The 12,836-nt window shown below is 46.3% G+C and overlaps 1 protein-coding gene across 7 annotated transcripts in view; it reads right to left on the bottom strand.

The window, feature by feature from the left end:
* The window catches only part of mbtd1 (mbt domain containing 1), an 87,846-nt gene that overhangs the window by 57,941 nt on the left and 17,069 nt on the right, over window positions 1–12,836 (bottom strand). The window contains exon 1 of one of the 7 annotated variants that reach the window (XM_048554957.2): window positions 7,363–7,492. The exons of 5 other annotated variants lie outside the window; for them this stretch is intronic. In XM_048554957.2, coding sequence (XP_048410914.1) covers window positions 7,363–7,383 — 21 coding nt within the window. In that variant the 5' untranslated portion in view covers window positions 7,384–7,492. Of the gene's footprint in view, window positions 1–7,362; window positions 7,493–12,836 lie in introns of those variants that run through there. One more of the 7 variants, XM_048554955.1, reaches the window with a different exon arrangement.

Consider the following 12,836-nt stretch of genomic DNA (forward strand, 5'->3'; position numbering starts at 1 on the left):
CAGAAGAAAATGTCCTGAAGCACTTCCTTGGCATATTATAGAAGACAAAGTACGGTAGCAAACCTCATGGAGATAATAGGTCAGCAAACCTAATATTTGGTTAAAAGAAGAGGTAGGTTTAAGAACATCATAAAGGAGGAAACTGAGGTGGGCAGAGAAAGCAAATTCCAGACACTACAGCCCAGGCAATAAAAGCAGCTACCAATTGTGTTGCAATTAAAATTGGGGAGTTGTGGAACCTAGAATTACGTGAGCACCGATATTTCACATGGCTGTGGGAGTGAAGGAGATAACAGATCAGGAGAAGTGAGGCTATGGAGAGATTTGAAAACAATGAGAATTTTAACGCAAGACATGAATCACATACCAGCGGTCAGTGAGCACAGGGATAGATAGGCCAACAAGGCAGCAGAGTTTTGGATGACTAAGTTTAGATGCAAGAGACCATCTCCCATTGGGATGCGGGCACCATTGCTCTTTTGCCCACTTTTAATTGCCCTCGAACTGACTGAACTGCCACAGGACAGTCAAAAAGTCCCAGATAAACCAAACCGGAGATGGTCAGCAAATTTCCTTCACTAAACCAGATTATTTTATTGACAATTCTAGATATTCTTCAGTTTACATTTCACCAACTTCCATGGTGGTATTCAAACCCATGTCCACACAGTATAAGCCTGGGACACCAGATTAGCAGCAACTAATTCTTTGAATACTCAAGGTCATAGGAACAAAGACAATTGAGGGGGTAGGAGATGACCTGAGACAAGCAAAGTTGAACAATGTTACAAACAAGATGACAAATAGTCTTAGCAATGGTACAAATTCATGGTAAACAGCTCATTTTGGAGTCAAACATAAGAAAGCTTGCCAACAGTCTGGTTTTATTCTCAGAAGTTGCCAGGAAGAGAATTAGGTTGGCAGCACGCAGCAGCTTCTGCCAAATATTTGAATTTTGCTCAGCCAACACTGGATGAGGAACACTGGCGGAGGTGGAGGTCATCAGGATGCATGTGAAAACTAACATGGTGTAAACAGGTAGATGAGACCATGGTTTGGGAGCAGATACTGTATGGTGGTCAGAGTTAATGATGCCAGGGAAGCCAGTCTCCTCTTAACCACACCACCACCCCCTAGATAGTCAAGAATGGTCCTTCCGGGGTTAAAGGTGTGGGCAGTTGTTGGGTCATTGCGGGGGGGGGGGCATGGGATGGTACATTCCACGTACGGATGGGTCAAGGAGGACGAGAGAGTAAAGTTTGTCTTTGTTACGGTCAAAAGTTGTCATTTTTAACTGACAAGTGTATTTTGCAGTGAGAGGAACAGAAGACAAAGTGAAAGTATTTGAAAATGGAGCTCTGGAAAACTGAAAACTTGCCTTGTTGAATATTTCCAGCAGTTTCTTCTGTCATTATCCCTCAACTTTCCCTAAGAAAGGCCAAATCACATGGTGGAAGTGATTTAAAGCTAATACACAAATAGCATTGCCATAGCACAGCCTCCAGCTCAGCAACACTGCCAAACAGTATTTTCTTTTAAAATTGAGAACAAGGAGAACTGTTGCTTGTGATAAAAGACATCACCAAAGCTTTCACAATGAGCTCAAACTATCCACTACCAGCTTATCTAACAAGATATAAAGTTGTTTTTAAAAAGTGCATTTGTAGAAAAGGAGACAGGAAGATAGTTCTTCTTCACTGTCCAATGGCTTTTAAACATAGAAGTGTAAAGCACAGGACTAGGCCCTCAGGCCACCATGGGCACAACTCTAAACTAATCCAATCTGTCTGCATGAGGACCATATCCCTCATTTTTCTGCCTGGTCATTCTTAGGCTGTTACGAACACTGACAAGTGCTCAGTGGTTAGCACTGCTGCATCACAGCACAAGGGACCTGGGGTCAATTCCACCCTTGGATAACTGTGTGTGGAGTTTGCATGTTCTCCCCACGTCTGAGATAATGGGAACTGCAGATGCTGGAGAATCCAAGATAATAAAATGTGAGGCTGGATGAACACAGCAGGCCCAGCAGCATCTCAGGAGCACAAAAGCTGACGTTTCAGGCCTAGACCCTTCATCAGAGGGGGATGGGGAGAGGGTTCTGGAATAAATAGGGAGAGAGGGGGAAGCGGGCCGAAGATGGAGAGAAAAGAAGATAGGTGGAGAGGAGAGTATAGGTGGGAAGGTAGGGAGGGAATAGGTCAGTCCAGGGAAGACGGACAGGTCAAGGAGGCGGGATGAGGCTGGTAGGTAGGTAGGAGATGGAGGTGCGGCTTGAGGTGGGATGAGGGGATAGGTGAGAGGAAGAACAGGTTAGGGAGGCGGGGACGAGCTGGGCTGGTTTTGGGATGCGGTGGGGGAAGGGGAGATTTTGAAGCTGGAGAAGTCCACATTGATACCATTCGGCTGCAGGGTTCCCAAACGGAACATGAGTTGCTGTTCCTGCAACCTTCAGGTGGCATCATTGTGGCACTGCAGGAAACCCATGATGGACATGTCGTCTAAGGAATGGAAGGGGAGTTAAAATGGTTCGCGACTGGGAGGTGCAGTTGTTTGTTGCGAACCGAGCGGAGGTGTTCTGCAAAGCGGTCCCCAAGCCTCCGCTTGGTTTCCCCAATGTAGAGAAAGTCACACCGGGTACAGTGGATACAGTATACCACATTGGCAGATGTGCAGGTGAACATCTGCTTAATATGGAAAGCCATCTTGAGGCCTGGGATGGGGGTGCGAGAGGAGGTGTGGGGGCAAGTGTAGCACTTCCTGTGGTTGCAGGGGAAGGTGCCGGGCGTGGTGGGGTTGGAGGGAAGTGTGGAGCAGACAAGGGAATCGTGGAGAGAGTGGTCTCGCTGGAAGGCAGACAAGGTGGGGATGGAAAAATGTCTTGGGTGGTGGGGTCAGATCGTAGATGGCGGAAGTGTTGGAGGATGATGCGTTGTATCCGGAGGTTGGTGGGGTGGTATGAGAGGGTGAGGGGGATCCTCTTAGGGCGGTTGTTGCGGGGGCGGGGTGTGAGGGATGTGTGCGGGAAATGCGGGAGACACGGTCAAGGGCGTTCTCGACCACTGCGGGGGGGAAAGTTGCGGTCCTTGAAGATCGTGGACATCCGGGATGTGCGGGAGTGGAATGCCTCATCCTGGGAGCAAATGCGGCGGAGGCGAAGGAATTGGGAATGCATGGGTTTCCTCCAGGTGCTCCGATTTCCTCCCACAGTCCTAAGATGTACAGGCTAGATGGATTGGTCTTGCTAAATTGCCCGTAGCGCTCAGAGACGTGTAGATTGGGGATGGATCTGGGTAGGATATTCTGAGGATCAGTGTGGAATTGTTGGGCTGAAGGGCCTGTTTCCATACAGTAGGAATTCTATGATCTATGATCTCTGGAGTAGTGATCAACCATCTCAGGATTGCCAGACTCAGAGTCATTGTGCTAACCCCCCTCCCACAATTCAATGATTTTAAACTCAGGAACCAATACAGACTAACCTGACATGTCAAAGTCAGGATAATGAGAGACTCTGACAAAATGAAGTTGCCATGAATTTGCTACGCTCTTCTTGGTTAAAGTTTGTTGACCAGTTCCTGTCCTGTAAATTCAAGACAATACAAACTGCAACCACGTGGTGCCAGCACTGAAGAACGTTTAGCCTCAAGTCTCAAGGACCAATCAAGCAGACTACTGTCCCAAAACACAGCCTCCAGGCGAGTTGCAAGTAATCACACACACTCCTGACCACAGCATCATACACAGTGGATTGAGAAACTGCATCACTTGCATCTGCTATTACCCTATATTACTGCAAAGATTGAACTGGTTTAGTTTCTGGCTATCAGTGATCCCTGGAAATTATTCCTAGCCTCCTAAGATTACATAAACCAACAGACAATTTTAACCACATTTGGAGGTATATCAAACAGAAACCTGTGTTCTCTCTTTTCAGATACAACAACTACTAGTATTTCAGAGATAACGGGAACTGCAGATGCTGGAGTATCCAAGATATTAAAGTGTGGGGCTGGATGAACACAGCAGGACAAGCAGCATCTCAGGAGCACAAAAGCTGACGTTTCGGGCCCTGACCCTTCATCAGAGAGCTCTCTGAAGAAGGGTTCAGGCCCAAAACGTCAGCTTTCGTGCTCCTGAGATACTGCTTGTCCTGCTGTGTCCATCCAGCTCCACACTTTGTTACTAGCATTTCAGCTTTAGTTTTTTTATCTGTCAACAACCCAATATATGGCACATAGGAAATAAAATTTAGAATCAACCTCAGAGGCTGAAGTATTGCCCATGATATTTCAATGCACCTTTGACCAGTAGTTACTGTCAAAGTGTAGGCACAGGTCCATACTTCTAATAGAACGCAATGTCATAACATCCTCCTATTTATTCCACATCTTTCAGGATCTCGGGGCACAACTGCAAGTATGACATGTTTACAAGAACAGCTTCTACAGTAACAGTAAAAGCAAAATAAATTTAAGTTTTATTAAACAACAATTTGATTCATTGGCCTAGGGGTATGATTCATGTTTTGAGATAATTTGTACAATGATGTGAAGTTCAGCTCTGGATGAATCCTCAATTGTTGCACAAACTGTCAGTTGTGATTTTGGACAAGTTGAGCAAGTGGGCAAATGTATAACAAATGCAGCATAACATGGATAAATGGGAAGTTATCCACTTTTGTAGCAAAAACAGGAAAGCATATTTTCTGAATGGCAATAAATTTGAAAGAGGGAGGTGCAATACACCTCTTACACCAATTGCTGGAAGTTAGCACGCAGGTGCAGTAGAACAGAATCCCTACAGTATGGAGGCAGACCATTTGCCCCAACAAGTCCACATCAACATTCTGAAGAGCATTCCACCAGACTTACCACCCTATCCAATCCCAGAAACCTTGCATTTACCAAGGCTAACTCAATCAGCCTGCACATCGCCAGAAACTACGTGCAACTTGGTACTGCCAATCCACCTCGCCTGCACATCTTTGGACTGCTGGAGGAAACCAGAGCACCAGGAGGAAAGCCATGCAGACACTGGGAGGATGTGCAATCTCCACACCGACAGTTGCCCGAGGCTGGCACCAAGAGACAGCAGAGCCAAACGCTGAGCCACCCTGCTGCCCTTTTGGTGGTTGAGGTTAGTAAAAAGCACGTTGGCCTTCAAAGTGAGGTGATTCAAGTACAGAAGTTAGCACGTCACGCTGCAATTGTACAGGGCCTTGGTGAGACCAGCCCTGGAATATTACGTGCAGTTCTGGCCATGACAAGAGTTCGGCAAAGGCTTACGAGACTGATTCCTGGTACGACAGGACTGACATACAAACAGAGACTGGATCTGTTAGCAGTATATTCACTGGAGAGTAGAACAACGGGGGCGGGGGGATAGAATCTCAAAAGAACCCATAATATTTAACAGAAATAGGCAGGGTAAACACAGGATGCTTCCAGAACCGAGCATTGCACTCTAAGAATAGGAGTATGGCCAGCTAAAACTGAGATGAGGAGAAATTTTTTGACCCGCACAGAGTGGTGAGCCTGCGTTTTCAATAAAGAGTCAAATACATTTCTTGAGGCAAATATGATCAAAAGGTATGGGGATAAAGCAGGGACAAGGTAGAATTGGATGATCTGCCATTGATCATATTGAACACGGAAGAGCTAGTATTGGAACTCGGGTGGACAAAGTGGGAAGTCACACAACATCAGGTTACAGTCCAAATAATGGGAACTGCAGATGCTGGAGAATCTGAGATAACAAAGTGTGGGCTGGATGAACACAGCAGGCCAAGCAGCATCAGAGGAGCATAAAAGCTGACGTTTTGGGCTTTTCTGATGAAGGGTCTAGGCCCGAATCGACAGCTTTTGTGCTCCTAAGATGCTGCTTGGCCTGCTGTGTTCATCCAGCTCCACACTTTGTTATCGGGTTATAGGCAACAGGTTTATTTGAAATGTCAAGCTTTGGAGTTCCTTTGTCAGGTAATGTCAGGTACAGACAGCCGAGATTGAGTGAATCCCTGGAAGAGTATAAGGGCAGTAGGAGTACTTAAGGAGGAAGTCAGATTGGCAAAAAGGAGACATGAAACAGCTTTGGCAAATAGGACTAAGGAGAATCCAAAGAGATTCTACAAACACATTCGGGAAAAAAGGGAAACTAGGGAGAGATCAGGGTCCCTTAAAAATCCTTCCAAGGAAAAGCAGCTTCAGTTACATAGCTGGTTTGGAGAAAGAAGCCCAATTCCTCTTAAAAAGTGAAGATTTAGAAGAGATTTGATAGAAGTTTTCAGATTATGAATGATCTACTGAGACAAGGACAGGGATAACCTGTTCCCATTTGTGGAAGCACTGAACATCACTGCACGACAACTTGCCATGATGGGCAAAAGAACAGTGACATTATAAAAAAAAATTTAAGCAGCAAGTGGTTACTACATTTAATGATCTCTGTGTGGTATGGAGTCAGTGTTGATGCAGATCTTCAAAAGGCTTAAAGCAGAAGAAACATACACAAGGAAACAGCAGGTTATTGGGACAATCTGAGTTACTCTTCTAGACAACTGAATCAGAGGATGGGCTGGATGATTACAGCAAAGAAATAAATCAACAGATAAAATCAGTCCCTACTGTCAATGGAATTAAGGTACACTCACTTGACAAAAGTCATCCGTACTTTTCAACACTAGTAATCCCCCCCCTGACCATCCCCATTCTCTTGCAGATAGGATTCCTTTCATATGTCTGCACATGACAGTATCAGAAAGCAGTAGTCAGACAGGTTGTGCCAGACTGGAAAAAAAACACAGGTGAACAAAGAAGGCAGAAGAAAGGGGTGGGGATTTGGGAGAATAAGAGTGACTTAGGCAGGTGAAGGAACATAAAGATTTAGATAGTTGGTGCGGGGGGGGGGGGCGGCTGCGAAGGGGGACAGAATGACCCGTGGTAGGGTTGGGGACACAAAATGAACCGGGGAGGGCGGGGATCAGGGAGAGTGTGTGGGAGGGGAGTTGGGGGCAGTCACTGGGAGCCCGCAGCAGCCTCTGACACCCCCACCCTACCATTCCCCAGCTGGAGGCCAGCCTCCCGGTCGCTATAGAGACGGCGCAGCGCCTGAGTTACAGTGAGCCTAGGCCGCAGCAAGTAAGGAACCAGAAGCTGAACCACCACCCCCAGGGACTGGCGTCCTCTACTGGGCTGGGCGGAATTCAGGCTGCAGTCCCGGTAACACCCCCTCCCTCCATCTCCGTTCTCTGCCCCTTACCCGAATCCCTAGAAAGCCTGAGGCCTGGGCAACCCTTATAACAAAGAAGCCTGGGCCTCTCCCTCCCGCCTGGCCTAAGGGCCCCGAGGCCAGCACCGCACTCACCAGGTCGCGAGTGTTTTCCATCAGGGCCCGCTCTCCTACCGCCTCCTCCGGCTCCCCGCCGCCCGCTCCCGCTCCCCGTCCCGCTACCTCCGGTTTTTCTTCAAAACTCCGCAGCGGAATATCAACAAAATTAGCATATCGGCCGGCTGAGTGCGCCTGCGCGCCTCTGGCCCCACGCCCCCTTTCGGTCACGTGGTGCCTGGGCCTTTAACTGGGAGAGGTCGTGCGCATGTGCACACAGGCGCTGCTGTGTCAATTTCAGCGAGAGGTTTCCAATCCCTCACCTGCGAGCGCACTTTCCATTGCAAATCTCCAAGGTGCACACTGAGAATGTAAACATATCACCACCAGCTTATCAAACTCTGTGCGCTGCCATCAGTGGGAGCAGCAGGTAAAGCCCCAGAAACAAGCCCAGTCATAAAGCCTGCTGTGTTCATCCAGCTCTACATCTTGTTATCTCATAAACACCACTTCACCGCTTTCTGGACGTGGCCAGTGATTAACTTTGATCCAGACACTAACTCGCCCTGGGAGATAGTAGGAGCTGCCGATGCTGGTGACAGGGATAACATAGTGTGGAGCTAGAGGAACACAGCAGGCCAGGTGAAGAAGGGACCTGACCCAAAACGTGAGCTTTCCTGCTCCTCCGATGCTGCCTGGCCTGCTGTGTTCCTCCAGTTTCACACCGTGTTCTCACGAACTCGCCCTAGCATCTTTTTATGCGCTCTTATCGAGAAGACGTGGCCCGAGTTTAACATCTTAGTCAAATGATGGCATTCCTTAATACAGTGCTGCCTCGGTACTGCACTGAAATATCAGCTTTGTTTTGTTACTGGACTCTCCAGAGGGCACTTTCACGCGATAACCGTACCACTCGGAAGTTGTTGTTTCAGAAGAATTTATTAGGCTATCAACTCTGACGCTACTGCTCCGACTATTACCCGTAGCCTTGACTGCCATAGTCAACACCACAAGCTATCCGCTGGTAAACATACACTTAGAGGTAGAGTACCTAGCTCTGATGCCTTAAGAGCACATTGAAATATTCCACATTTACAATCAACTGTGACCATCAGACAGTGATCACAGACATCATTAACACCTTAGTGATACAATTATTAAATAATCTCTAGTACCTTTGCATTAGAGACCGAGTGAACGCTCTTCAAGTGAGGTGCGGTTAGAGACAGAAAGGAATTAGGTTGTATTCATAAAACTCAGATCCGATTCTCACTCCATACATTCTGTCCTAACTTTTATATCTTCGTATTCCTCTCCAGTTTCCCTTTAACTGCATCAAAGCTACACACCTCAGTCACCCCATGTTGTAGAATATTCCACAGTCGCCACTATCTGCGTAAAGACTTTGATCCTGAGTTCCTTACTGAATGTGTTCAGAACGATCTGATGTATTCGTGGACCCTAGTTGGGAACCACAAGTGGAAACTTATGGTCTCGACCCGAAACGTCAGCTTTCCTGCTCCTCTGATGCTGCGTGGCCCGCTGTGTCCATCCAGCTCTACACAATGTTATCTCAATTTATTCCGACTGTGTCATATTCTGCTTTTAACGTCTTGATTTAGCGCCAAACATGCAAGTTTGATATAACAAAGAACAATGGATGCTGGAAATCTGAAACAAAAACCGATGAAGGGTCACTGGATTCGAAACGTTAACTTTGCTTTCTCTGCACAAATGCTGCCAGACTTGCTGAGTTTCTCCAGCAATTTTTGCTTCTTGATGCAACAATATGAGCTTTCTGTGATATGGACTTTAAGGTGCTGGAGATACAGCTTCATGGTGGATAGTAATTACCATGTGACAAATGTCTTTCGGCAATTCTCATTATAATGTGCATACTTGGTGTGGCATGACCTTGACACATTGGCTCAGAATTAAAAATCAGCAGATTTTTTAAAATGTTTTTTATCACTGGTGTTTTGTCATTGCCTTCTACTATCAGGGGCACGTTGAGGAACCAGTTCCCAAATCAATCTCTGCTGATTCTGATGAAGAACCACTAGAGTCAAGATGTTAACTCTGCATTCTCTCTCCACAGATGCTGCCAGACCTGCTGTGTTTCTCCAGCAATTTCTGTTTATGTTTTAACTTGAAGAAGGATTGAGTCTGCGCTATAGGCATTATTCTGAACCACACGTCAGCCATGCAGCCAACTACACTAACCAGCCGCACATGTTCAGACAGGAATTCATAATGATTGAACTTGACAGGATGTGTGATCAGACTAAACATTTATAATACACTAATAATTACATTAGCACAACTAGAGTTAAACATTTAAAGGGTCAATGGACCGAAACATTAACTCTGATTTTTTCTTCACAGATGCTGCCAGAACTGCTGTGCTTTTCCAGCAACTTCTGTTCTTGTTCCCGACTTAAAACATCCGCAGTTCTTTTGGTTTAGATTGAAACATTACTACGTCAGTAGCAGAACTGAACGATTAATCAGGGCTTTGATGAACATTGCAAGTTCAAGACAGGAAGACAACATTTCAGCATCTCAGACCTTTTCCATCATTTAATTAGATCGTGGCTGATCAGTACTTTCATTCCATCCATCTGCTTTTGTTTTATAACCTTTTCAACTCTTCCCTAAGAAAAATCTATCAATCTCAGTTTTCAAATTTCAATAGCTCTAGTTTCCAAACAAAAAATTGTGCACCAAACATAAAATGTCTGTAAATATTCACTCCCTATATTCAATTCTCTCATCCTTCATCCAAGTGATTCATAAACTTGAAGAAAGGCTACAGCCCACAACAGATCTCTGGATGTACCACTACCCATTTCCATCACACCTCTTCTTCCATCGCCTTTACCTCCGTGCCCATTTTTTTGGACAAGAGTCCACTCTCCCACGGACCTGTTCCAACCTATCCTCCTGGGAACTGACTGCACTTCGAGCTCTCAGATCCAATCCTGACTTTGTAATAAGGGAGGTGCTGTTGTAGCCTGGCAGAATGACCATTGTAGAGGCTGAGTGCCAACTCTCAGACACCTCCTCCTATCTTTCCCAGACCATGAATTCATGGTGAATAACCGGGCCATTGTATCAACTGTAGACACCAACTTCATTTCATCTAGTGATCTCAGCTTCCACTGCCTCCAAGCTGATAGTCCCCAAAACTCACACAGCTTGCTTCGACCTCCTTCCCAAAATTCACAAACAGAACTGCTCTGGCAGACACATTGTTTCTACTTGCTTCTGCCCCACAGAACTCATCTCTTCCTACCTTGGCTCAGTCTTTTCTTCCCTGGAATCCATGATTCCATTGACAATTTATGCCAGTTCTAGAATTTCCAGTTTGTGGGCCCCAGTTGCCTCTTCTTTACCATGGACGTGCAATCCCTTTACACATCCAACCCCATCAGGATGGTCTCAGGGCTTGCCGCTTCTTCCTGCAATAAAGACCTGAACTGTCCCCATCCTCCACCAGTCTGCTCCACCCAGCCAGGCTCATCCTCACCCTGGATAATAAAGTGTGAAGCTGGATGAACACAGCAGGCCAAGCAGCATCTCAGGAGTTCCCATTATCTCTCATCCTCACCCTGAACAACTTTTCTTTTAATTCTCATTTTCTACAGGACAGAGGGGTGGCCATGGGTACGCGTGTGGGCCCCAGTTCTGTCTGTTCCTTGTAGCACATGGAACATCCCTTGTTCCAGTCCTATTCTGGCCCCACCCTCAACTCTTTCACCGGCATATCGATGATATCATCAGTGTGACTTTCCTCTCTTGTGTGGAATTGGAAAAGTTCATTGATTTTGCTTACAATTTCCACCCTGCTCTCACTTTCAGCCGGTCTATCTCCGACTCCTCCCTTCTCTTCCTCGACATATCTATTTCTATTTCTGGGCTGACTATCAATATCCACCATAAATACACTGACTCCCACAGGTGCTTGGACTATATTTCCTCGCACCCTGCTTCCTAGAAAGACTCTATTCCATTCTCCCAGTTCCTCCATCTCTGAAGCCTTTGACAAGGGAGCCTCCAAAATGTCCACCTTCTTCCTCAATTGACGATTCCCCAGCGCAGTTGTTGACAGGGCTGTCATCTCCCACAATTTGGCCCTCAACCCTCTCTTCCCTCCCACAACAGTGATAGGGTCTCCCTTGTCCTCACCTACCATCCCACGAGCATCCACATTTGGAAGGTGATGAGCCACCACTTCCGCAGCCTCCAGTGTGATACCACCATTTCCTCCCACAGTCCAAAGATGTGCAGGCTAGGTGGATCGGCCATGCTAAATTGCCCGTAGTGTTCAGGGGTGTGTGGGTTATAGGGGGATGGGACTGGGTGGGATGCTCCAAGGGGCAGTGTGGACTTTTTGGGCTGAAGGGCCTGTTTCCATACTGTAGGGAATCTAATCTAATCTAATCATCAGATACAAATTTCCCTCCCAACCTTGTCAGCCTTCCACAGGGACTGTTCCCTTCGGGACACCCTGGTCCACTTTTCCTTCACTCCCAACACTACCTCACAGCCTCATGGCACCTTCCCCTGCAACTGCACAAGGTGTAACACCTATCCATTTACTTCATCCCTCTTCAGTATCCCAGGGCCCAAACATACCTTCCAGGTGAAGCAGCACTTCACCTGCGCTTCCCACAACCTGGTCCAATGCATTCACTGCTCACAATGTTGTCTCCCCTACATTGTTGAAACAAAGTGTAGACTGGATGACCACTTCGGAGAACAGCTGTGTTCTGTTTACAAAAAAAGATCCTGAGCTTCTAGTTGCCTTCAAAACACCACCCTATTCCCTGCCAACATCTCTGTCTCAAGCCTGCTGCAGTGTTCCAGTGAAGCTCAGCAACACCTCATTTTCCACTTGGGAACCCAGCAGCCCTCTAGGCTCAAAATCGAGTTCAATAACTTTATGGCCTGAACTCTCCCATGTCCCTCACCGAACCCTCACACACCAGGCCTCGTTATCTCAACTGTTCTGAGGAAGGGTCACTGGACCTTTCCTGATGAAGGGGTCTAGGCCTGAAACATCAGCTTTTGTGCTCCTAAGATGCTGCTTGGCCTGCTGTGTTCATCCAGCTCCACGCTTTGTTATCTCAGATTCTCCAGCATCTGCAATTCCCATTATCTCTGAATTAAATTAAGCGATGGGTCAACAGAGATGCAGTGGCAGAAAATTAAGTGGCTATTTCACAATACACAGAATGGATATATTCTAATGAAAAAGAAAATTCTTTCCAAGGCAGAGTACCTACATCCATGGTCAACTGTAAGTCTCAGAATTAAAAAAAAAACATATTATTTTGCAAACTTGAAAGGTAGGGTGGTAGATTATACAAATATTTTTAAAAACAGCAAAAAAACCATAAAAACATGAATAAGAAGAGAAAAATTAGACCATGAAAGCTAGTCAGAAACATAAATATAGTTAGCAGAAGTTTCTATGGATGTATTTAGAAGAAACGATTCAATAACACGAG

This window comes from Stegostoma tigrinum, chromosome 22 (genome assembly GCF_030684315.1).
Source record: "Stegostoma tigrinum isolate sSteTig4 chromosome 22, sSteTig4.hap1, whole genome shotgun sequence".
NCBI lineage: Eukaryota > Metazoa > Chordata > Chondrichthyes > Orectolobiformes > Stegostomatidae > Stegostoma > Stegostoma tigrinum.